This window comes from Callorhinchus milii, unplaced genomic scaffold (assembly GCF_018977255.1).
Source record: "Callorhinchus milii isolate IMCB2004 unplaced genomic scaffold, IMCB_Cmil_1.0 Scaffold2, whole genome shotgun sequence".
Taxonomy (NCBI): Eukaryota; Metazoa; Chordata; class Chondrichthyes; order Chimaeriformes; family Callorhinchidae; genus Callorhinchus; species Callorhinchus milii.
The window spans coordinates 2,446,903-2,473,964 of NW_024704743.1; the positions used below are offsets into that span (position 1 = coordinate 2,446,903).

Genomic DNA, 27,062 nt, shown 5'->3' on the forward strand with positions numbered 1-27,062 from the left:
CAACTGCATCAATTAATAAAGGGAGTGATAGAAATTGATTTTGCATTTCGGTCTTTTTTTTTTTATTTTGGCCCTGGAATTTTGTAACCATTAATTCCCTCAGAAAGTCTAAATGTTTCTCACATAAATCATATTGCTACTGAAAAGTGAGAGCTCGGTGCAGTTTATCATCTGAATGATTCATCGAGGCTTTCAATCCATCTTCTCCATCAACCTTATTCAGCTGCCATCTGTGGGCGGGCGGGCAGGGGGGCGGGGGGCTGGGAAAGAGAGAAAGATTACGTCTGTGCCACCTACCATTTATCCTTCTCATAAGTGCTTCCTCCTGCAGGCTGACACAGTACATTTGCTCATCCAAATCCTCGAGAATCTACAGATTTAATCAACGGAAAACAATTCAGCAAAAGAAATGCGCAACAATAGCTGAAATTTGTAGGTGTTTTTACACTTAAATCCAGTTACGTTTTTAATACTGATATATAAAGGATTAGTATTCCACATTTTCCTTCAACAAGCCAGTCGCTGGTATTTTACAATTGGGCACAGCAATCTAGGAAATCAGAGGAACAGTTTTCATCGCAGGAGGGAAAATGTACTGAGAAGTTTCAGGATAAAAGAAAAACCTGCATCGTGTTATATATCGCAAGGACTGTTTAAGTTCAGACAAAACATTGTTGTAGTGTGCTCTTTCTCTGAACCAGTGCCTTCCGGACACCTGCAACAAAGAGTCTTTGGACTCTGCAAGGTTCTCTTCCCAAGTCATCAGTAAAGCATACTGTCTATAATCAGACTGGAAGACAGACTTGCATTAGTTGATAGAGAGGGCAATGTGCTTGCTATGTCAGCATCCTAATATATAATTCATTGCTGCTTCACAGTAGGCAATTCAGTGTTGCTCAGCAAAGTGTCATAATTGTTCATCCTAGGTTACAAAGTTAATTATCTCATAACAGCTTCCCATCTGAAATGGCAGCCACACTGATGACATTGTAATAGGATATCTACTCGAAAAGATGAAAATTAATTTCAATCATTCTGGAAGTCACCCAAGAAGTCGTTTTTTTTGGGGGGGGGGGGGTGGGGGGGGCTTTCAAATTTCCTAATTTCTCAAACATTAACAAGCCTTCCATTTTTTACGCTCCTTATTTAGGTCAATCACGCATAATTGTCAGATTTGAAGCATTTCAGTTAACTATTAAAAGTGACCGTGTTTTTTTTTTAGAAAACCAATATGTATTTAATGATCAACAGTCCCAAAGTACCATTGTGGCTTTAAAGTTGGAAACACACGCACATAGCAAGGTCTCTCAGCTCACACGGAATCAGATTCCTAGGAATATATTTCCCTAGGAATGGTATAATAATAATAATTCTTGCATTTGATACAGAGCCTTAGCACATCTTCGAGATGTCTCAAAGCGCTTCACAGAATACGCTGTAGAGTGAATTGACTGTATATTGTGTGGGCAAAACGCGGCAGCCAATTGCGCACAGCAGCGTCCCATAAACAGTCGTGGATGAATGACCAAATTATTATTATTTTTTGAGAAGGGATTATTACCCTCGGAAAAAGGATAATATGATGGATCAAGAAGGTTCCAGTGGCACCCATGGAGATTGGGTTCCTCTTGAGTGAGGTGAGAACAAAAGAATAATAACGAACATTTTAAACGTTTAAAGATTGTCAGTGGAGTCAGTTTCCCCTTCTTGAGAGAGTAGGAGACCGGCTCTAAGGGTTTGTGCCGGGGAAGCAGAGTAGATACAAGCTGGAAGTTAAAAGCAACACATCAGGAGACTCCCTGGTGTGTCAGTGAGTTTATTTAGTGCGTACATACATGAACCACACAGATTTAAGGTCCCGGGTTCAATCTCCGGTCTGTGCTGTTGGAAGTTATTTTGGAAGCAAAATGGGATCATAGAATCATAGAATTGTACAGCACAGGAGGCCATTCGGCCCATCGTGTCTGTGCCGGCTGTTTGAAAAGAGCTTCCAAATCAACCCCACTTCCCCGCTTTCTCCCCATAGCCCTGCAAACTTGTCTTCCCAAATGTACAAGATTATAGGGAATGTATGTGTAGAGAGAAGATGAGGAGTTCAGATGATACCATCCCACTACTCATTACCCCACTACTTGGGATTTTACTGATTATTTTCCATTTTGCAATATGTATTCCCTAATGGTTAGTTTTTCAACCCTATAGTCTTTGTTCGTCTTCAAAAATAATAATAATAATTTGGTCACTCAATCCACGGCTGTTTGCGGGGACGCTGCTGTGTGCAATTGGCTGCCGCGTTCGGCCCACAAAATACAGCCAATTCACTTTACAGTGTATTCTGTGAAATGCTTTGAGACGTTTCGAAGACATGATAAGGCACTATATTAAATACAAAGATTATTATTATTATTAATATAGTAGGGATATCACAGGGTGTAGGTATTGATCAATAGTGATCTCAGATCATCCACCAATTTCCTGCATATTTAGCCAATTTACAGAAGTCAGCTGGCTTTTTTTTTGGTCAGCTGGGTGTCTGATACCTGTGGAAACCCATGGCTGTGCTTAAAGAGTATCCAAACCAAACTTTCATTTCAGAACGTCTCAGAGCCCTTGACACAACAGACAGGGAGATCCCAAGTTGTGTGTGTGGGGGGGGAGGAGGAGGAGGAAGGAAAGAGAGGAGCTAAGAAGGGGAGGAGAAAGGTGACCAAAAGCACAGTTGAAAAGATGGATCTTAAGATGGGTTTTGGAGAGAGTTGCGGAGAGATTCTACGATGGAGTTGAAGAGGTTGGACACAGAGCAGAGGAAAGCTCGCCCACCGCTGGTGAGATGGATTGGGTGGGGGATATGAGGCAGGTACAACAGGAGGTGGCAATGGATGGTAAGGGTGAGGCAAAGAGACAATGTGAAGGAAGGCATGTGAAAGAGAGGCCAAGAATCTTCAATATAATCCTCTGAGGAAAGAGGTGTGTAAGAGGATGCGGGTGGCAGATTTCTGGATGGTTTGCAGTTCGTGTCGGAGCCCTGCGAGCTGGGCGGAGGGAGTAACTGAGTCTGGAGTTAATGGACTGAGGTTGCACATCAGCTCCACGAGTTGGGACTGAGCATCCAAGCAGGTCAATGCAGTCAACACCTATTGTGAGTAGAGTAGTGACTAGAGCAAAAGCAAACGAGCCTCAGCCCCGTCGACACTGAGCTACAGTCATCTGGGAATTGACGTCAAAGCAACCCAATGCGACCCGACCTGCATACAAAGGCTAGAGATAATAACTTAGAAAAACCTACAGGGAAATCACAAACCAGTGACCTGAGACACATCCCCACAGGAAGACGGCAGTGTGGGGCTACATCACAAACCGTGCATCAGTTTGGAAAGAGGGAAAGCAGGGAAGCAGCATGCTGCGCGCTCAGATCCATCACTTAGAGATGCACCACATCCCCTTCCCGTTCGGAAAGGCACTCAGGGCTAATAAAGGCTGAACAGAAATCTCAACTCTACGAGGGAACAAATGGAACGGCCGCTATTTTTCAGGCCTGAGCAAAAGCACTTTGAGGGGAGAGAGAGAGAGAGAGAGAGAGAGAGGTAAAGCAGGGAAATTGCTGGCAAGGCAACTAAAACAGGCAAAAGCGGTGGCAGCAATCTGAGCGATTAGCAACAGGGCAGGTCTATTAAAATTAATCAGGAATTCAGTGAATTTTATAGGCTTCTGCACCAATCAAAACCTGTGCAGGGGTTCGGTAGATTGTTTGCAGGTCTGAAAATATGACTATGACGAGGAAGCACTTTAAACAGAAAATACTCGTGTAGACATTCCTTCCTCTTTAAAGAGGCCACGTAAAATCTCCTCTGAAGCGGTTCATTTTTGTAGCTTCGAATTTTAACCAGAAACTTACGGAAAACAAACTGTACTGACTCACCGCAGTGTCATTCTCACTATCCACAGCAGAATGGTTTAATCCACGACAGAACAAAGATCTGAACAATCTTAGCAATCTTGTGCTGTTGCACAGAACAAAGATCCATGATACCATTCGAAAATAGAAGAGTTTCTCCTTGTTTTCCTGGTCGATATTCCCTCCACATAAAACTGAACAGTAAACAGGTTGTGGATCGCGTGAATAACACAAGTAGATGAGGTTGTGCAACACAAATCATAGAATATTACGGCACAGAAGGAGGCCATCCTGTTGTTCCACAAGTAATAGCAAAGATTGTTAATATTGTTCATTTTCGTGACCCACAACCTTACCTATTTTTGTACTTTTTTTTCTGGATAACTGGATTTATATGCTTTGGCATCAAAAAGTAGGGGTCCATCACCGCCCTGCCTTATAAGCAAGACAGTGCTATAGAGAATGATATGCGAATGGCAGTGAATGGCGCTATGATAGGAGTTTTCTGTATATGCATTTAACGCCAGACCCGGAGAGATGGTTAGGATGGTGGACATGTCCAAGAAACATCTCGACAGTGGGGTAAGTGTTTGGGAAGAACCGATCAGATCACATGGTCCAAAGGGCTTTCTTACTACACATCTCTCTTGTGAGTTCATGAACAGAGGCGGGGATATGGATGTTCGAGACGGGAAGTGTGAAAGTTTCGCACCCCCTCGTCTCCCGGTTTGTTCTACGGATTCTTGGCATGCGAGAAGATGAAGCAAAGGGCAGAAAGACTGCTAACTGGAATTAAGCATCTGAGTTACGAGAGGCTGGGGATGTTTAGGGGAGATCTTAGTGAAGATATTTGAGATCCTAAAGGGTATAGATCAATATACCCTTAATAATACGTTCAGCACTGTCACCTTGTACAACAAGGAGGTATAGATTCGGTGTTAGGAAGATGGAAAGTAACAGCCAATGCAGACTGAATTATTTTACAAAACAAAATTCACTGCCCAGGAAAGCTCTGAAACCAGATTGTGTCAGCAAATTCAAGAGGGAATTAAGATAAGAGTCTTTTTGGAAAGAAATTGCTCAAGGGGTATGAGAAGTGGAATAGAATGGGATTTTTTAAAAAAACTTTTGAACCAGGCAGAAGGACTGCAATATCCGGTACATTTTAATGGCCATTAAAAAAAACTCACCTCTGGTCACAACAGCCAAAGTGCTGATAACTTACCGTAGGTTTTACCAGCAACTGTCCCATCACTGTGAACATTGTGGAGAGTCCGACTGGTGTACACACTAGAGAGAGAAAAAAAAATCAAAGGCTATTATTATTTATATATATTTTTTGAAAAGATTATTACCCCCGGAAAAGCGATCAGAAGCAAATTGACTAACAACCGGGTTCCTACTTGCTGCTGGGTAAACAGAGGCGCGCGTGTGTGTGTGTGTGTCTGGAGTAAGGAAACTTGCCCAATGTTTCGCCCCGACCTGCCCGGGAATCGAACCCGGGTCCCCTCGCTTGAGGAGGCTCTGAGTAAATCGGTTTGTACTGGTGTGGAGCTGGCTCAATTAAAACCTATTGCACTTTCCTTTTATACCCTTTCCTGCTACCTCCTCCCATCTGAAGTCTTCTCTCCTGCATTCTTCTTCTTTATTATTATTAATAATATTATTATTATTCTCCCACAGCCTCAGAGTTCGCTTGCCTAAAATTCACTCTTCTTTATGGGTTTCCTTCAACTTTCTTCCCGCATTTCTTCTCAGAAGATTTAACAACGTTTTGGTCCCTAGACCCCAGATGTTCCTTCAGGTCTACTTTATTAATCAGCCACTGATCGTTAGTTAAAGCCAGATCTAGTGCTGTATTTTCCTGGTTAGTTTCCTACTTTTAGTAAGAAATCTTGCACAATCTCAGCAAATGCTTTCACGAGCAGAGTGTCCTAAATGTGATGATTGATACGACAATTTTTTTTAAAAAAAAGCCCGATTCTTTGAAAATTCCTCAACCACAACATCAAAAGATATTAATAGACCTGAAGGTGTACAAAATGGTACCCCAAAGCCCCAGGTCTGGGGAGCACAAAAAAATGCAGGAAACTCTAGGTAAAGAGGGAACACTCATAAAATTATTGCCAAGATACAAATGAATTAAGACAAATCCGATTCGCCAACAATTTACAATGATAGAGCACCTTTCACGACAGAAGGACGTCGCAAAGAGCTTCACACAGTTGACTGGAACACAATTGAAACAACAACAAGAGATGGGTCTTGAGGCAGATTTTGAAGGCAGAGTGAGAGGGACAAGGCAGAGGCACTCAAGGTTGAAGTTCCAGAGAGAGACAGAGAGAGAGAGAGATACAGCAGGAGAGTTGCATTGCAGAAGGTCGCACGGGTAAAGTGGGAGCAATTCAATCATTTAATCTCTAAAGAGGAAATGCACATCACATACAAATGAATGGACATTTCCGCTGAGGAATTCAAATTTTTGGGGGGGATCCTCTTGAAAACTAAATAGCTCGGTTCAAGAAACCATTTTAAACGTAATCCAAAACGTCAACGTGAAACCAAGTAAGATTCTAACATGTCAGATTGCAATGTTTTTTTTGCTATAAAACACAGCCTTGTGAAATTAGAAGCTTCTTCCCTTGATCTAATTCACTCTGTTTAGTACTGTTTACATCTCACTCACTGACTACTTCACCAGCATGATTCAAAGGCTCAACAGCAACAAGACCAGGGAACAGAGGCTGTATATGAACCACAGCATTAGAAAATACATTGAAACCTTTTTGTGGTTCAGAAATATATGTCTATGTGGAACATCTTCACAATAATTCACACCGAACAGAAATAATAAGTTTCGTATTTTTGTCCACAAAGTACACAGTGCATCCACTTTACAGTATATTCTGTGCAGCGCTTTGAGACGTTTCAATTTCAAGTGATGAGGCCCTATGTCAAATGCAAGGATTATTATTATTACATATTTATACAATTTTCTCCATATAAAATCCTTCATTTTGCTTCTCTATTCAGACACACGTTCCAAGTTGTTAACAGTGCCTATGTGCGGGTGGGGGTGGGGGCTGAGTTATTTGAGCGATGTTTTTTTTTTAGGCTGACAACACTTTTTTGCTCCCTCAACCCCAGTCTGCATTCTGATCATCTTGGCCTTTACATGGAAGGAAGGAAACAGTCAACATCAGGTCAACTCATGTAATATTCATTTAAAATATTACATTATGAAGACTACTGGGATTTCGTCTGGCACTATACAGTAGATGGGTCGAAATGACTAAACATCAATCCGATATCACGTGCGCATGAGCAGAGCTCTGATTATTACAGTCAATGAAGACCATCTTCCTGGGGAGTAAGCTTAGAAATGCTTATGATTTCTTTATTCCCATCGCATCCGGCAGTTTAAATTCTTCGCATGTACATTGACCTCTATCTACGCAGACCTGCACAACTGGATCTTGTTTCGACCGAGCCGCAGTCCGCTCCGGCGATCCAAAAACCGAACCCCCCACAAAAAATTGCTAAATCATTTTAAAAGAGCGAAGTAAAACCATCGTGATTGTGGAAAGTATTTTAGGACAGTCTTTGACTCCTCTGAAGGAGCGGGCAGTCCGAGTGCTGACAGGCCAGGCCAGGCCCAACCTGCAGTCAGAAGTGTAGTAATTCTGTCAACATTCACTGCAATTTAGTGCACAGTCCACCCGCTGTCTTGTCAGCCGTGGGCTGTAAACCGGGAACAGGGAAGGTTTGCGCTCGGGTGTCTACGCTGTGGGGCAGACTGTCAGTGACCTCTGGTGGCTAACGAGTGAAACTGCAGCTCGACCGTGGTGAAGCGCCCGCTTGACGATTTGATCCGAGAGCTTCTGTCGGGATGTCGAGGCCCTCTCAAAGTCACCGGCGCGGTTTACCGCGAAACCCAGTGACTGTGGATTTGCAGGTGAACGTGGCGGCCCAATTGCCGCCGCAGTTGCCCCCCAACAACATCCACGAAGTGAACGGACAATTTTATCTGGAGGATTATTAGCCAAAGGCACCGAGAGTAACAAAGTCCCTGTGTTTGCCGACCGTGACAACGGGATTTTAAATGTCCAGCTGAACAGGTGGAGGACAGCAGCTCTGAGGCATAGTGATAGAATGGCGAGAGGGAGGGAGGGAGGGAGGGAAGGAGGGATGAGTAAATGTTTCCAGGCTCCCTCCTGCCCACATGCACGTTCCCCAGATATCTAGGAAAGTAATAATAATAATAATAATAATCCTTGTATTTTTTTTTGGAGGGATTATTACCCCCGGAAAAGTGATCCGCCAATCAACGAACAACCGTGTTCCTACTGACTGCTGGTAAACAGAGGCGTGTGTGCGGAGTAAGGAAACTTGCCCAACGTTTCGCCCCGACCTGCCCGGGAATCAAACCCGGGTCCTCTTGTTTGAGAAGCGAGTGCTCTAACCTCAGTACTCTGCTCAAATGGTTATTGTTCATGTGCGAGTCTTGGAAACAAGTCTCACTCAACAGACCACCTCGACTGTAGAAGGTATCAGAGCTGAGCCTGACTTTTTCCACATCTTCTGCTACAATACAGACACCCCCCCACCCCAACCGCTTACACACACACACACACACGTACACTTGTCACACCCAGGGCTGCCTCTGCAAGTGAATATTAAACCTAAACGTTTCAGAATTCATGGCCAACATGAGCAACACCTGCCCTGTTTTCTCCGACATCCCCTCCCGTCACGTAGTGCACATCGCGTTCCGCACCTAAATTGTTGTCGCTTTACAATCATGTCCAAAGCCTTCGCCGCAGACACAGAACATTGTGCAGCACCCCACCTAGTGGACCACACAAAGCACACACGGGAATGGAAAACGGCGGCGTGGAAATAATAATCTTTGCCTTTGATACAACGCCTTATCGTGTCTTCGAGTCGCCTCAAAGCGCTTCACAGAATATATTGTAAAGTGCAGTGACTGTGTATTTTGTGGGCGAAATGCGGCCGCCAATTGCGCACAGCAGCGTCCCCGCAAACAGGCGTGGGTTGAATGATCTAATTTTTTTTTGAGGGATTATTAATCCCGGAGAAGCGATCCGCCAATCGATTTACAACCAGATTCCTACTGACTGCTGGTAAACAGAGGCGTGTGTTTGTGTGTGTGTAGTAAGGAAACTTGGCCAACTTTTCACCTGCCCGGGAATCAAACCGGTTCCTCGCGCTTGTGAGGCGAGTGCTCTAATCACTGAGCTACAGGACTCCACAGTTTAACAAGCAGTTCTATCAGTTGGATGTTAAACTGCTTGCTTGAAAAGAACAATTGGGTAAAAGATGGAGAAAAGGTACCTAGAATATGATTTATATCTAACTAATAAAGCGTAGTTAACTCACACTCAAATAACTTGTGCCCAGTGCAAGTGAAATTCAACTCACATCTCATAATTTTTCATTAAATATCCCGCTCATACCATATCTTAACAAAAGCAAAAATAATGATAATTAATAGCAGATAGGTTGCCATGAAAGGTTTTTTCCCACAGTATTTGCTCTCAATATTGAAGCAGTCTCCATGAAATATGGCAAATATCTTATCACGTATGGTATAAATTAGGTTACCTAATCTTTTAGCGATAGAAGAATTACTTACAGAGAAGCAGTAAACCTCCCATCAAAGAAATGCAGGAATATAAATAAGGGAGATAAAATTCCCAAAGATCTGTGGGAAAAAACACAAGAAAATATGTTTTAGTAACTTTCAAGTTTTCCAAAGAAAAGTTGGTTTGATACAGTATTTACTGCAGAAACCTATGCAATAACTTAGAAATACAATATAAATGTTGCACTTTAAGATTACAATGCTAAATCAAAAGCGTGTAATACCCAAATAGCTGCAACTGAAAAGTTTTTGAACTGCACTTCACATACAGACAAGAGAAAAAAAAATGCAGGAATCGATTTGAATTGCAAAATAAAATCGCAATGATAACAATAATACTTGCATTTGATGCAGCGCCTTATCAGGTCTTCGAGGTGTCTCAAAGCGCTTCGCAGAAAATATTGTAAAGCAAATTGATTGTATATTTTGTGGGCGAAACGCAGCAGCTAATTGCGCACAACAGTGTCTTACAAACAGTCGTGGATTGAGTGATCAAATTATTAGTATTTTTTTTAAAGGATTATTATCTCCGGAAAAACGATTTGCCAATCGATTAACAACCGGGTTCCTACTCACTAGGTAAACAGGGGCGTGTGTGTGGAGAAAGGAAACTTGCCCAACGTTTCGCCCTGACCTGCCCGGGAATCAAACCCAGGTCCTCTCGCTTGCGAGGTGAGTGCTCTAACCCCTGAGCCACAGGACTCCACAATGCAAAGTCACCACAAGAGTAAAACAAAGCCTAGTATAAAGACTTTTCTTAGATCGTCAATACATTTGTGGTAATGAAGCCATCTTCAGCTTTGCAGCCAACTCGCCAACATCTTTCTCGGCTGGGTGTTGGAAACAAAGTTATTTGGGAACGAAAAAAAAGCCAATCCATGACATGAAAAGAAAGTTAGAGGATTAACTGGAAGATAGTTTGTTATATTTTTATTGGCTTTGGCCTTGTTATTGTCAATTTGGACAGGGTCCAAATGTAGACTTCATACACATTTATCATGTTATTTTATGCATAGCTTTATAGGGCAATTAAACCGCACACCCTGCAATTCAGTGTTTAATACTGTCATACAAGCAGCTCAGCTAGATTTCAGCTTCTACACATTGATGTAAGAGAAATGCAAACTTTCAGAAATAGTGAGAATAATAATAATCCTTGCATTTTTATACAGCGCCTTATCACGCCATTGAGATGCCTCAAAGCGCTTCACAGAATATACTGTAAAGTAAACTGACGGGAGATTTTGAGGGCCAAACGCGGCAGCCAATTGCGCACAGCAGCGTCCCCACAAACAGCCGTGGTTTGACCGGATTGTTACTATTATTTTTCTTTTGGAAGGGAGAATGTCAGGAGGAAGCTTCAATCGCACGCGGTTTCAACTTTGCATCGTGAATTGTGAAAACTCTCCCGATCAGGATTAAATTGACGTAGTTTCTCTTTTTTTAAAAAAAAAAGCATTTACATAACAGCGCTAGCCACTGTGCAGAGCCGGACACGACTAACCATGTCCACCGAACATATGAGAAACACCACAACTCCATCTGTTATTGCTCTTAAACCTGGAGCCATTAACTGTTGAGCAGAAAGAATCTCAGCCACGGCAAACAACGACAACAATTTGCATTTACACAGCGCCCTTCACTGGGGAGGGGGTGGAGGTAAACATGGTCGAAGAGGAAGCTCTTCAGTCGTGATCTAAAAGAGGGGAAGGAGGGGGCAAGGCAGCGGGATTTGGGGAGGAAGTACCAAAGCTTCGTAATTCTGTGATTAATCATCTCTCCAGGTGCTGGAAGCAGATATTGTACTGGTCTCTCGCACCACTCCTTCCACAGATTGCACGAGCAGAACATTCCTAGTTGAGGTATAAAGTCTTTCGCCCACAAAATATAGTCAATTCACTTTATAGTGCATCCTGTGAATCGCTTTGAGACGTCTCGAAGGTGTGCTAAGGGCCTATATCAAATGCAAGGATTATTATTATTATTATTAAAGCACATTTTTAAACCCTCAATCAAAAGTAGCCAAAGTATTTTCAATCCACTTACCGTATAAAGATTCCATACTGGCAGCATCGTTGTCAATCAGAGCTGAAGCCACCCAGACTATTCCCAATATAAGTAATGCGAGGAGAATAAGCATCACAAAGGTCTCCAAAATGCGTGCCTTAATCCCCTAAAAATGAATGGAAAACAATTATAGTGAGAGAAACAGTGTTGAGGTAAATTAGACGCTTACGAATATTAAGAGTACAGCAAAAAAAAACTGCTCATTCAAAAGCTACGCACGAGAGATCAACAAGTGCAAAGAAACAAGATACCAAACGCTTCATTTTAATGAGTAATTGAAGATCTCGAATCAAGACCTTGAATCTCTGGATCTCCAACTGGTGAAACCAGCATTGAGTGAGTAGAGGTATGGATTCGGGCTGAATAAAGTACAGCGGCAATACTCTTATGCAACAACAACTTGCATTTATACAGTGCCCTTCACGTGGGGTAGTGACCGGCAGCACCATCAAAAAAGGGAAGGGATTTGAAGGTGAGGAGGGAGAAAGAGGGGGGGGGACAGGCGGAGGGATTGAGGGAGAGAGTGCCAGAGTTTGGCTATTTATGCATTGCATGCTGAGCCGTGCTGCTGGCAACCTGCGTGGGGAGGGGGGGCATTTGTCAAATGTCTAATCACCAACGAATGACGATGTCCCTTTAGTGGAGGTGAGTGAGCACAAGTTGGAGCTACGCTGGTGCTCAAGTGAGTGAGCACAAAGAATGCACACTCTTCACCAAATGGAAATAATACATCTAGGAAGCTCTCAGTAGATTGGCTTGGAGATTCTTAACCAAGGTGATGGATTTCCATGTGTCAGACCCTCGGCTAACCAAACCAAACAATCCTAACTTGGAGTAATCCATAAATTCGACATTTTTTCAAGTTTAAATTTCAACACACGGCATTTTTCACATTTATCTAAGAGTTGATATCCTCGGTATTCGAGTAAAACGGTCATCCGCAAGCGCTGAAAACTACACGGACTACCTCTTCATAACCTCAGCACTGACATTTCTTGTTTGTTGTGGACATTCACAATAACAACAACAAGTTACAAGTGGTATAGCGCCTTTCACATCGGAAAGACGTCCTTATGAAATCCAGGAAGTGATATCAGCTACAACCCGACGATCTACAGACAGTCCAGAAGTATACTACACTTCCCTTAAACGCAGGACTATGGGAGACCTGCATTAAAAGTAAACTCAGGCCCTGCCCAGTATTTGTAGGCTAAGCTTTATTCTGCAGCTTCATTCTGTGGGATATTACAGGTCAAAGGCATATTGTGGAGAAATGTCCTCAGAGAATCAAAACACTCAGTGGTTTATTTGATTAGATATTCAAATTGAAACTAAACCTATTGTCTAATTCCATACAGATGTCCTGCTGGACAATAAGAAATGACATCTGAGAATCAAAATTATTAATAAGATGAAATCTGTTATACATCTACCACTTGTTGCTTTGCATCCACCTGATGGTAAAACTCTGGTTCATGTCATGTCACTGGAGATTTGTAGGTTAGCAAATATGTCTGAAGGTACACGAGGCAACATGCCTGTGCAAGTACTCCGAGACACTGTCCAGCATGAAGGGCACTATATAGTTGTTGTTGTTGTTGCAAGTTACGGACTCAGGATGCAAGAGCAATTGCTTTGAGACTCAATTTTGTTTTGGTCAGCTGGATAATAAGGATAATATTTATATTTGATATAGCGCCTTATTATTGAGACGTCTCAATGCGCTTCACAGAATATACTGTAAGTGAATCGACTGAATCTTGTGGGCGAAACAAAACGTTTGATATTTATTATTATTATTTTTTCGAAGCAATTATTACCCCCGGACAGCAATCCACCAATTGACTAACAACCTACTCACTGTTAGGTAAACAGAGGCACGTGGAGTAAGAAAACTTGCCTAAGGTTCCCCACCCCCGGCTGGGAAACAAACACAGGTCCTCTCGCTTACGAGGCGAGCATGTTAACCACTACGCTACAGGACTCTACAATGATCTCTATCTCCAAGGTCCCAGGTGAAAATGTCTTCTTGTCTTCCTGTGTGAAAACAAGGAGATTTGTTGCAGGTTGCAGAAGGGTTGCAGGTACAGATAAGACGGTCTTCATTGTCTTCAGACAGGGAAGCGTTCTAACAAGATCAATGGCGGAGAGGAAAGATTACCACTATATATCTTAAATGATGTGTAATAAGTGTTCTTTTTCAGTGTTCTCTTTCTCTCATATCAAAATTTCAATATTAGAGCATTCAATGCACGCATAGCCTCTGTCCTTTGTAAACTATCACTGAAATCTTTTAATCCAAATCCATTTGTTATCTATGGAGTAGTTTATAATGAGCACATTATCAAATAACCCATATGTATGTAAATAGGTATCGAACTGCAAAGCAGGGAGAACAAAGTGCCTTTAAGCGCCTTGGGACGTCCTCCCGACATGAACAACAACAACAAAATTACATTTGTATAGCGCCTTTTACGTCGGGAGGATGTCCTATAGGATTTATATTATCCCAAAGCCACAAAACTGTATTTTGGGGTGATAAGATGTTCCCTACTTTCTTTACGATACACAATATACACTCACGCACAACAATCTGGCACAAATTATTGCTTCCGCTCCTCTCTCCTGTCCCATAAAATCCACCAAAAATGATCTATAAAAAGTTTAACACATGAGAAAACTGCACTTTTTGCAGTGATCAGATCTCTCCCGCTGGCTCTCATGAAAATATGTTGGTGTGAGAGATTGCTTTTATGCTTCCAAAAATGAAATCCTTCATTTCAACATCGGATAGAGTTGGCGTTGTTTGTTGCACTTCACGTCACAGTTGCTTTCTACACTCATTTAGTTGAGATATGGTTACATACCACAGACTATCTGTTCGTTTTGACTCTAAACTTAAAATTAATGAACCACTATTGCAAGTTAAAGTCAAACATAGTTAGTATGGATTTCACTATATGTCAAAGGTAATTCTGACCCGCACTTCATTCTAGAGCAAGATATACAGACAACTGTGCAATCACATCATCTTTGATTCATGGGAATTAAGTTGACAAGACTGAACAAAATAAGGAAATGTCAACGACACATAACCAACTTAAAACTGTTTAACACCGCACGGTTTTGTGTCTCTAGTAATACCCGAGTGACTGTATACAATAGCCCTAAAACAAGCGCTAATAATTTTGTCAAAAACCATCAATGTCATTCAATTAAAGACTCTCATTCTCAAAACCAGCCTGTCTTCAGCACATTATTTCCTCTGATTTATACACCCTCAGAGACAGTGCTGACTGTAAATTACTCAAAGTGGGGAGAGAGCTTTTACTGCCACCATTAATCAGCCGCAGATAAACACACGGGAGTAAAACTCAGCCGATTGCCCAGCTTTCCATTAACAGCTGTAATCTGGAGCTGGAAGGTCCCAAGAGGAAGCCTCCTATCAGTTCATTGCTCACATGTACTTTAGTTAAAGACACACCAGATGTCAAACTTACTTATTAGTCTATCCTTCAACCAAAGCAGTGTTGCACTGTGTCAAAGATGAAAAGCAGACTGCTACTGTTAATAATAAAACATCAGGGCAGTGAATGACACTTTGATGACATATTTCCTAATGAAGCTTTCACACACAAAAAAAGTGAAATCTTTTTTCACCAATACCAAAATCAACTGTTACAAACCCACAGTTATGTGCATACCTAATAGAAACGAGACTGAAAGCAAAACAGCCTTCAGCAAATGGCACTTTGTTAACCAATGTACTATTAATGATCTCATAATGGACTGAATTTGTAACTATCAAAACAAACATAACGAAATACATCCTGAGATGGATTGAACTTTCAGGTACTAATTCAATGCAGACACTGCAGAGAAGACCATCTTTTCGGCTCTTAGTTTCTTAAATTTGCCGTACAAAATAATGCAAAATAACCTTGAGATGATAACCCTAACTGGTCAAATGTAATGCTTATCAAATTACCATAAATTATGGTGTATAGATTGCATCTTTATGGGATTATTTTAACCATCTGCTAACAAGGTCCGCAACATAGAGTAAAATTTAAGTAAAAATGTAGGAACAAATGTTCACAACAATCACCAGCAATGGTATTCCAGTCAGGGATATTGCTATGCACAGATCAAGAGCTGCCAATTTAAATGCATTTATCAAGTAGTTTTTTTTAACTGGCAATTAACGTATCACTCACTAGGTTTAAAATGATTAAACCACAATTGATTGTCTTTCAATGCAGACATCACTCAACAAAGAGGACCAACCTGGACATCGATGTTTGCCATTACATCTGATGGTCAAAAGGACAAAAACTCCATTAAATCCACAACATACATGACTGGAAATAACAGACACCATGGACTTTATTACCTGATAATCTCAGCTCAGGGTTTCAGATAATGGCAATAAACTACTTAAACTACATTCTTACAGTTTATATCATCTGAACCTTGGCTTCCGATCACTCCCAAATATCTATTGTTGTATTTTAAAGAGCATTCCATTCCTCTGGGACAATTATTATTATTCTCTGAAACAATTATTGTTATTTCACCCATAAAATACGCAATCAATGCATTTCACAATTTATTCTATGAAGGCTTTGGAACGTCTCTACAATGTGACATGGTGCTACATCAAATGCAAGGATTAATATTATTATTAGTTTCAATTTGAGAATGGATATTTATGAAGAGTTACAAAGGAAGGCAGTTTAAGTTGCAGTAATTGCAATATTAAATTGGAAAATTAAATAAATTAGCTAAGAAATTGAGCAATTAAAATGAATTTCAACTTGATCTGAAAAATATTTTCAGCACAATCCTGCCATAACTCTGTTTAATAAAACAATTATAAACACTGAATATTCCCTAATATTACACACAGAACTCGAATGTTAAATAGATTGCTGGAGATGGGGCTGAGGTGGGCTGTAGAGTGGATTAGCACATTGCTTTCACCACTTGAGAGTTTAACACTAGAATTTGAATCCAGAAGAATGAGAGGTTTCCCTCCTTATCCTCTCCGCTGCCTTCAATACAACTGACAACGCCATCGTCTTCGACCGCCTCTCTTCCCTCACTCTCCTGGTGTGCACACCCGCCTCATCGTGCTAACTGACCTTCAAGCCGGGGATACCAACCTTAACGACTCGGTTTGAATCCCCCGAGCCGAAGGTAACTTATTTGCTTCAATTTCCGAAGTACAACTCTCATTTTAAGTGAGATAATGTAATTCTTTGAAACGGGAAGGCAGGAAGTATTACTGCTGAGCTGACGGCAATTAACTTTTTGGCCTTCTCTCAACTTCCAGACCTAATACACTATCTGACCTGCGTCTCTCTGTCACCCATTCTCTCTCAGCCATCATCACCACTCACCACTACTTACTTATTAGAATTGTCCAAGCATTTGCACATCTCAGAGTCAGTGTTACCTCTTGTGCTTCTCGTAATTAATCACAAACAGAACCGGTTGTTTCTAATTTAAACAAATTTACTTCCATAGTCTTTTGAAATTAACAGGAGCACAGATTGCCAAAGTTCAATTTAGCACAGACAGTCATGACATTTTGAAACATTACAGAAATTAAGAGAGAATGTTAAGTCAGTTTGAGGGTTGGAGTAGGAAAGAAAAATTGGTCTCAGAATATAGTTTGCTAGTTGAGGAACTATCATTTTATGCACTAAACATAAATATTGTTTAGTGCATACACAATATTTGTATATTGTTAAACAATATTTATATAGCGCCCTTCGTGCCGTGAAGGGCGCTATATAAATGTTAAGTTGTTGTTGAATATTCTTTTCAATATCCATTTACGAGTTGTACAGAAAAATGTACTGTACTTCATATCGTGCTCTTTCTTTGTGAATCTGTGTTGAAACCGAGTTTGAAAGGAAAGGTATGTGAGCAATTCATGCTGACTCTTTGGCTTTCATTTTCATCCTCCAAGTTTCCTCTCGTCACCTTGCTGATTCATGGTGACGTAGCACTCCACAATGCCATGCAATCACAGCACCGTATCTACCAAACTGGTCAGCCTTTGTGTGTAAACCTACACATTGAACACCGGCAAGTTATTTGGTCACAAGACTATCACAGCCAAGTCTGAACCTCTCGTCATTCAACATCAACGTGCATTCCAAGAGCCAGTAAATAGTGAATAGAAAGGGAACAATAGCTGACATTACTCGTCTGAACCAAGGGCACAAGGCTAATCATCACGCTCCTACCTCAGCATCGACCAGAGGTCAATTAACTCAGCAGAGACCAAGGATTAGACCGGGGAGCTTGCAGATCTTACAGCTCAGTTTCTGACACTAGGCAACAGCTTCAAATCAACCAGAGTTTATAGTTCCTTAGATCAATAGTTCTATAATCTAAAATGACAACAAATTTCATTTATAGAGCACTCTTCACCCCGGGCAGAGTCTCAGAGCGCTTAAAAGATGCATTAACCTTATTCCAAGATGCTATTCTGCATGAATGGCATTATATAAATGCAAGTTAATGCAAGTTATAGCGCCTTATCACGTCTTTGAGACGTCTCAATGCACTTCACAGAATATATTGTAAAGTGAATTGACTGCATATTTTTGCGGCGAAACACAGAAGCCAATTGCGCACAGCAGCGTCCCACAAATAATCGTGGATTGAGTGACCAATTTATTATTATTTTTTACCAAAATATTATTACGATTTATTTTATTATGATGTTTTAAAAAGAGATTATTATCCCGGAAAAGCTATCCCCCAATCGACGAACGACCAGGTTCCTATTTACTGCTGGTAAACAAAGGCGTGTGGAGTAAGGAAACTTGTCCAAAGTTTCGCCCCGACCGGGAATCAAACCCAGGTCCTCTCTCTTGCGAGGCAAGCGCTGTAATCACCAAGCTGCAGGATCCACTGTAGGACTATTGTGTTTTAGTTAGTACTGTAACTAATTTATAGTTTGCGTGATGACCCATTATTCACACTGTTTCTTTATCCACAATGAGCCTGATCCCAATTAGTGCAGGATAATGGACTCTCTAATATCAGATAATTGTGTACCCTAGATTCCAACCAAGAAAGAATTCAATTAGGATGAAATAAATCAATGTTCCAAGATGCCTAGAGCCACAGAAACGTGATTTTCAACCGAGAATTTATACCCAGCCCACAAACAGAATGATAGTACAAGATAAACAACTAAAAAAGGTGCCTAAATAATTTTTAAAAAAGCAAAAGAAAACATCTGAAGCTATTCTGATTTGTAAATCCAACCATAGTAAGTTAAGGCATCCGGGCTAAATGTTTAAGGATTTCCCCCCCAATTTATAATCTTACATTGTCATGGTGCAAACCAGAAAAGAAGTTGTTTCTGCCTTCCCAAGTCTGTAAAGCTACTAACCTTTCAGACAATTGCACGTATGGCATTCCTTGACAGTGCAAATGAAAGATTTTTTTTTGCAAATCTCTTGCTGGTGTGACTCAACTTTTATAAATGTATTCCACGCTGCCATTTAGTTCAATGTTACATTTACAAAAAAAAGCCAAAAGGAACATTTGCCTAATTGCACCTCATACAGACGGCATTTAATTTTTTCTACGAAAGAAAATACACTCACGACACAATTTACAGAACATTAACTGGGTTATTTCTGCACCTGGAATGCTGCAAGACACACTAGATTTATGGGATGGGAAATGTAAACCAATATAACTATGTACTTGAAGATACATGCAGAACAACTAAAGATTATGACAAGCAGGCGCCCTTTGTTGTTGAACCTCAAAGGCTAAATAAATAGGATTTGTTCAGAACAATTTGTCAACTTAAAACAGAACTCAAGCACAGGGGCTCACCGAGACATTCCAGTCAGAGAAAAAGCTTGGCCAGGACAACACAACATGCAAACTTTAACCAGTTGACACATTAGTGGAGGCAAATGCAAGGCAGTGGTTTGATCTGATCCAGTCACCTTCCAGCACTCACAATCCTCACTGCAAAAACATGCCTCGCTTTGCCATTCAGCCCTGATGTCTTTCATTTATTGCCCCAAGATTCACTTTATTTGTTCACGTCGGCCAGAGCAACGTTTCGATCATCAAACTCTTTTCACGAAAAAGAATGAAAAGGAAAAAAAAACTATAACAGCTCCAATTAAATCTAACTTTGGCAGCAATAGGAATGCAACTTTATTGTAAAAGGTTATATGTGTTCCACAATGGCATATTTAGTGAGAACATTAACTGCACTGATAGCTTAAAAAAATTACGAGGCTTCTATAGATAACAAAACAATAAAGTACAAAAGGCCCCCGACTCTCCTACCCTTAAACTTGCCATTTTATCTTTCAGCTTTTTCAAAGTTGTTAATTTTAAAGTACCCAGTTAGCCTATTATCCGGGGGTAATAATTCCTTCAAAAGAAATAATAATAATAAATTGGTCACTTCAATCCACTACTGTTTGTGGGACACTGCTGTGTGCAATTGGCTGCCATGTTTCGCCCATACAATACAGTCAATTCACTTTACAGTATATTCTGTGAAGCGCTTTGAGACGTCTCGAAGATGTGATAAGTCGCTGTATCAAAATGCAAGGATTACTTGCACGATCCATATTTTCGGACCACCGCACTTCCCCACAAACGAAAGGCCGTGTCTCACGGTGATACACTGTCTGGATAAATTTGTAATAAATTTGTAAGCAAAACCCGCAGATTTTCGCAAACAATGTGAACGGAAGCGAATTCTACATGATCTGCCCCTTTAAAGTGACCGCTCGATTAAAAAAAAAATCAATTTGTGTTTCGAAAAACAGAGCCTTATTTGGGGCAGAGGCGATCATTGTTAAACATGGCAATACATCCACTGCATTGGTACACAAATGAGCCAATTAAATGTACTAATTCTTTTTGGAGAGGAAAGTACACTTTTACCGTGTCTGAGAATTCCGCACTGTGCTAACTTAACGGCAGGTTTGTCAAACTGATTGACGAGACTGCTATTAGCACTGAAGGTAGTGTTGGCGATCGCGATTGGTGCTGCAGGATCTCAGGCTGGAACAGTCTTGACGGAGCAAAACAAATAGATGTGCCCGTGTCAAAGCATCACACGGATTATTACAGACTGTGTCATTTGAGAGAACCAGCGTAAACAACAACAACAACTTGCGCTTATATGGCGCCCGCCACGCACGGTAGCGTCTCAGACCGCTGTCAAGGTTGAGATGATAATAATAATAATCCTGGCATTTGATACACCGCCTTATCAGGTTTTCGAGACGTCACAAAGCGCTTCACAGGTTGCACTGTAAAGAGAATTGACAATATGTTTTGAGGGCGAAACACAAAATGATCATTACCTGGACAGGCGCTCTCGGACACTACCCTGCATGAGGAGCGCTGTTTAATTGCAAGTTGTTGTTGGATGTGATTGAGAAGCAGTCTTAAAGGGGCTGCAAGTTCCTAAGGAGGCAGCCGCAAATCTGCATCACCTTTTGACCTAACAACATATGCCAATGTCAGTCGGGCTGCCAGTGGCAACAGTAATTACCACCGTCTCAAACCTCTTTGCCATGGTTCCTTTCAAGCCTCTGCAGGGGACATGAATTCCTTCAAAACGCTGCTTTGTACCGGGTTTAAAGCTTCAGAAGTATGGATGCAAATGGGAGGTGAGCACAAGCTCCAAAGAAACACCACTTGTGTTCCACTAACGCAGGAGGGAAAACATTACGAAATGGATTCAAACGACAACAACTTGCACTTATGTAGCGCCCTCCACGCGGGGTAGCGCCTCAGAGCGCTTAACAGTGGCGGAGCCTGACTCCGAGCCGGGTGGGGGAGGGGGCAGGCGGCCGCAAGCACGGCCGAAGAGGATTAAATAGAAGAATCTGCCGGAATGTTTGCTGGATTTAACTTTAGGATTCGGGAAGCATTTAAGTGGAGCTTTCGCCCCAGGAAAATAAAATGCACGAGTGAAAGCTACAGTACAGTCAGCATTGGGTGGCTGTGGAAGAAATGAGCTTGATGGCCATTCTATACATTATGTTCTTATTGCCGGCTTGGCTGAGTTGGTAGCACTCTCGCCTACAAGTCAGAAGGTTGCGGGTTCAAGCCCCGTGTTGGGAATTTAAACCTATATAGTCTAAGCCGACACTCCATTGCAGTGCCGGAGGGGGGGGGGTTTGCATTGTCAGAGAGGTTGCCGTCTTTCGGATGAAATGCTAAACCACAGTACTATTCAAAGAGAAAAGGGGAATTTATCCCTGTGTTTTGGCCAACAATCCCCCAAATAAAATTGGTGGGACACTGCCACGTACAAATCAACTATTGCGTTTCCCAACAAAACAAACACAGGCACAACACCAATTACACCAGTACATCAGGACAGTACACCAGTACATCTGTGGAGTGCTTCGAGACGTCTACACATGTGATAAAGGAACAAGATCAAATTTTAAAATCATCAGCTGTTTTGTTTCCCTTTTGATAGACCTGAAGCTCGATGGAATGCAGTCCCAAAACTGATCCAGAATATCCAGAAGCAGAGGACATACGAGGAGGATTTTTGGGAAATCCCCAGAGTGCAAGACATTATGCACCATGATCCCCAAATCGGATGAAAATTTGCCTGCATAAAAGCACAAGGGATTTCACTCTGTGAATATTCAGGCAGTCTGTGACCATCAACATCAAATCATTCATCTAAATGCTAAACTTTGCAGGGGTCGAACTTGTGTGGCCATTGTGCCTCCTGTACATGTGGATTGGTGGCTCCTGAGACTCTACGGATAATAATAATAATAATCCTTGCATTTCATACAGCACCTTATCACGTCTCAAAGCGCTTCACAAAAATTTACCACCAGAACTTGGGATTTACATAGCGCCCTCCACGCCGGACGGTGTCTCAGAGCTTCACAGTAATGGATCCCGGGGCTGAGCCAAGGGGAGGGGGGGGGGAGTGACCAAAGGTGCGGTCGAAAAGAAAGGTCTTCAGTCGAGACCTGAAAATAGGAAGAGAGGGAGCGAGGCGAAGGGAGTGAAGAAGGGAGTTCCAGAGCCTCGGGGCATAGTGGCTGAAGGCACGGCCGCCGAGGGTGGAGCGGAGGACTCGGGGACAAGGAGGAGGCCAGACCCAGTGGAACGATTTACTGTAAAGTGGATTGACTGTGTGGTTTATGGGTGAAACGCAGCAGCCAATTGCACACAGCAGCGTCCCCACAAACAATCGAGGATTGAGTGACCAAATTATTATTATCATTATAATAATTATTAGTTTTTTAAGGGATTATTGCCCCTGGAAAACGATCTACCAATCGTCTAACGACCATTGATGTTGACAACTATCTATAAAAGAAAGAAAAGGATCAATGGCTAAGGAGAAGTACAGATCGAGGCGGTTAAATGGTTTAAGGGCATAGTGGCTCTTGGGGACTTTTGTAAATGTCAGAACGAGTTCCTGGTCAGCAAGACAGATACTGCCGGGTGTCTAAAACAATTATACTATATATATATATATATATAGAACCATTGGAGATAAGGTCAGGTAGACATTCTGTTTTACTCAGTCTATCGTTTAGGACCCAGAGAATTAATCGTTTGTAATCTTGCGGACAGTCATTTTTATTGATAACAGCATTCAATTAAAACAGTTGATTTTCAGTAATACAGTATACTGCATTCTGATCACATTTAATTGCAGTCTGGAGGCCTGGATACATCTCAATATTCAAAACTACAGGATTCATTTTGAAAACTATTATATTTTGATTCCATGTTAAACCATATCAATGTCGAGGCGATCTAGAAGAGAATTATAATAATAATAATACACAGTATGTCACATCTGGCATAAAATGAGTTTTGGAAACGCCAGCTGAAATGGAGTATGCTTCACCACTGCAGGCAGATCGATATCTCCAAATCACTAGAGCCAACCAGTTCAGATACTGTGATAGCTTTATTGCTGTAACAGTCGTTTTTGTACACTAACACAAAACCATATTCATTATTTACCTGTGCTCTTTCTGACATTGAGAATCACATTGAATCTCACCTGTGACGACAGATCAAGACAATGTTTCTCGCGATTCAATCCAGCCGGCAGGTAATTGTGCACGAGTCAATAAGTCAGAACTCAAGACCGCCGGTCACTGATGGGAGTAATTGGAGGGTAAGGGAATGGCATTGCCAGTTAGGAGGCGATTAATACGAGTCATGCAAAGATACCTGAGGGGGTTTGATAGGAAACTGTATGCGACTCGTGTTCTTATGACTTGGGTGAATATACGATTTCTAAAGATAAAAACTTGTGTGGGCTTTACTGTAGTAGAAACTATGAAAGAGTGAGCCAATCAACAATCCCTCCACAGGGAGATCAGCCTGGAGGGGTGAACCTGTACACAGCGCAGTTTTCACACTCCAATTTGAAAAAAATCACTAACGAGTTTGTATAAGATCTTGGAAATCTTATTGGAAGTTTATCGGCGCCACGGGACCCGAGCTTTGCAGTTTATAGGCCTTCGGCTCTTTTTGAATTGATACAAATGTTGAGATGCAGTTACGCTGCTGTTGGATTTCTTCCTTGAACACAGAGGTCAAGAAAAAGCTGGAGAAACTTTTGTATTATTGCTTTTGTTAACCTTTATGAGTAACCAGGCTACACTTCCGACAGACAAGCCAGACTTTCTCATCGTGTACACTTATGGGTATCATTAATGGAACTTTGAACTCTACCAACTAAACAACGAAAGGCAGGTTTTCCTCTCCACAGGTTTAAGGTTGGTCACTGCTGACACAGGGCCATCCTTTACTGAGGATTCACAATCTGCTGTCACCTTGCCATTCAGCTTTTCTAATCACCTGATCCAGGGTGGATCAGATCGAATCGCTAAGCCAAGGACCAGAATGTTTACCAAACTTGTGGAGATGGATGGGCAACATCATACGAATACAATCAAAAGCACACAAAACGTTCAGACAAAGACTTCAGATCATTCAGATCATGGAGTCCTGTAGCCTATCGATTAGAGCACTCGCCTCGCAAGCGAGAGGACCCGGACAGGGCAAAACCGTAAGCAAGTTTCCTTACTCCACGCGCCTCTGTTTACCCAGTTGCTGGAGGATCGCTTTCCGGGGGTAATAATCCCTCCAAAATAAAAATAGTACTAATTTGGTCACTCAAACCACCACTGTTTGTGGGGACACTGCTGTGCGCAATTGGCTGCCACATTTTGCCCACAAAATACAGTCAATTCACTTTACAGTCTATTCTGTGAAGCGCTTTGAGACGACGCGAGATGTGATAAGGCGCCATTTCAAATCCAAGGATTATTATATAGATTATTATTATAATCAAAATCATACAAAAAGTTCAGGCAAAGACTTCTGAACATTTGCACTCACTCCTTGCACATTTCACGTATTCGCGGATTTCAGTGGAGCCGAAGGTCTCGTAAAACCGAGCGGAATTGAGTGATTTTAAACTCAAAACGGTATCATATTTAAAAAGAAGTAACTTTCCAGAAAGTTCTCCAAAACATTTTAAACACCGAAATCTTTTCCAAAATGAACGTCGAGCCCGAATTTCAACAAGAGCTCCTTTTCCTGAGAGAAAAGCTCCCTCCTCCAGCCTTTCAATATGTTTAGCATCATCTCCCTTCACTGGGCAAATGAACAGGAATAATATGCACGTGCTACTAACACAAAGCAGTGCTTCCGTAACAAGTCTTTTCCAACAATTTATGGATCATCAACGGGGGGAAAAAAAAACAAGTTTAAAAAAAATGAAAGAATGCAATGAAACAAACTGACAAAGCAGACTTCTACTTCCTACCGATTTCTGAAGTCTCTTTAATATGGGCCTGATACAAATTAACTTCAATGGGCACTACAAAAAAAAAGTCATCTGGTCGTAAAATACAGTACATGGTCAGTTTTATGTAAGTTTGCCAAAAGGGATGCAAACCAGGACAATCTCAAACTGCGACACAGGATTGAAGTGTATTAAAAATCTTTTTTTCTCATCCATTGTGCTGTCTTTTTGCTCAGGTTTATAGACATTTTGAGCACCAATATTGGCCTCTTCACTTCCATCTGGTGGATCTAATTAATTAGTCAAGGAAATCACTGCAATTTTCATACTGCTCTCTTTATTAATAGACTTTTTTAAGCGTTTCAGTTAAGACTCTCAAACTCACAGCTGCTACATTTGAGTTCAATGTTTTGTAATGTCTGGATAATTGGGATAATTGGTTAGGATGCTGATGTCATTTGACTGTTTTAGATGAACATGTGGATAATATCACTCTCAGATTATTTTCACAGGTTTGTATCAGCAAAATGTCATGACACAGACACTCGTTTCTGTATGTGGTTAGGCTTCAGATTTTATTTTGGATTTCTCACTAGGCGGATAACTGCTGCACTCTGTCAATACTTTTAAAACAAGAAATTTTAATATATCATTTATTCGGGAGAGAGTCTGCAGGACGGGTCACCGTTAAGAGTCAAGAACAAGAATGAAAGGCCTAATCCTTACACCGTGCCAACAACCGACTCAATCAGGATCGCAATGTTCCTCACTTTCATTCCGTCTCCGAGGTGTCTTTAACACCCGACCAAATAAAAACATCAAAGCTTTACTTGAACGGCAAAGGATTTTTTGAAATTTCAGAAGCATTGACTATGAAGTAGCGTAGAGTCTACATACAGGACAGCTCAACACCTCAGTTCATTTTAAAAGCCGTCTGTTGAAATACAACCTGACGTCTGGTTTATACAATCATAACTTCTGCCTGATCACAAACCAAGACAGACGAGGAGAGTCCAGGTCACACAAGATCCAGATGACATTTTAAATTCTAACCTCAAATAGCGTTCGGCTTGTACAACAGTAATTATGACCCCAATATAAGCTCCTACTGTGCAAATAGAGGAAGAAAAAGCAGAGCTGAACAGTTACAAGAGTTACTCATTACTGTGACACAAATCTTATAACACAGTCAAATAGCTTTTTTTTTTAAAAAAAACTTTTTGCAGGCATCATTTCTATGGTGTGCGTTTTTAAAAAAAACACGTCATTAATAACGGCAGTCATAGACGTTAAGCCCAATTAAAGAACAAGGAACGATCCACCAACAGTCCATTTATAATCTGTCCTCAAGTGAGCAAGGAGAAAACTAGGATAGTTTTAAAATCACTTAACTCCTCCCCTCAACGTTTTGACCTTATATATTTTTCTACACCAGCATATCTGATTTTGTTTCGTCTTTTCTTCGGAAGTGAAGAGATAATATTGCTTAAGATCATTTAATTTATCCCCAGGTTCTCCCCACCCTACACCACTGCTCTTGTTGAAAGGAAAGATCGAAGACCTCAATGAAAATGTGCCCGATTGTAAAATAGTCCAGGGAGGTTTAC

The 27,062-nt window shown here is 41.3% G+C and overlaps 1 protein-coding gene across 1 annotated transcript in view; it reads right to left on the reverse strand.

Annotated features, from left to right (window-relative positions):
* The window catches only part of lmbr1 (limb development membrane protein 1), a 78,476-nt gene that overhangs the window by 27,269 nt on the left and 24,145 nt on the right, over positions 1 to 27,062 (reverse strand). Inside the window, exons 6-9 of the mRNA XM_007908324.2 lie at positions 11,607 to 11,733; positions 9,552 to 9,620; positions 5,121 to 5,185; positions 298 to 370 (exon numbers count right to left, since the gene is read on the reverse strand). Coding sequence (XP_007906515.1) covers positions 298 to 370; positions 5,121 to 5,185; positions 9,552 to 9,620; positions 11,607 to 11,733 — 334 coding nt within the window. The remainder of the gene's footprint in view (positions 1 to 297; positions 371 to 5,120; positions 5,186 to 9,551; positions 9,621 to 11,606; positions 11,734 to 27,062) is intronic.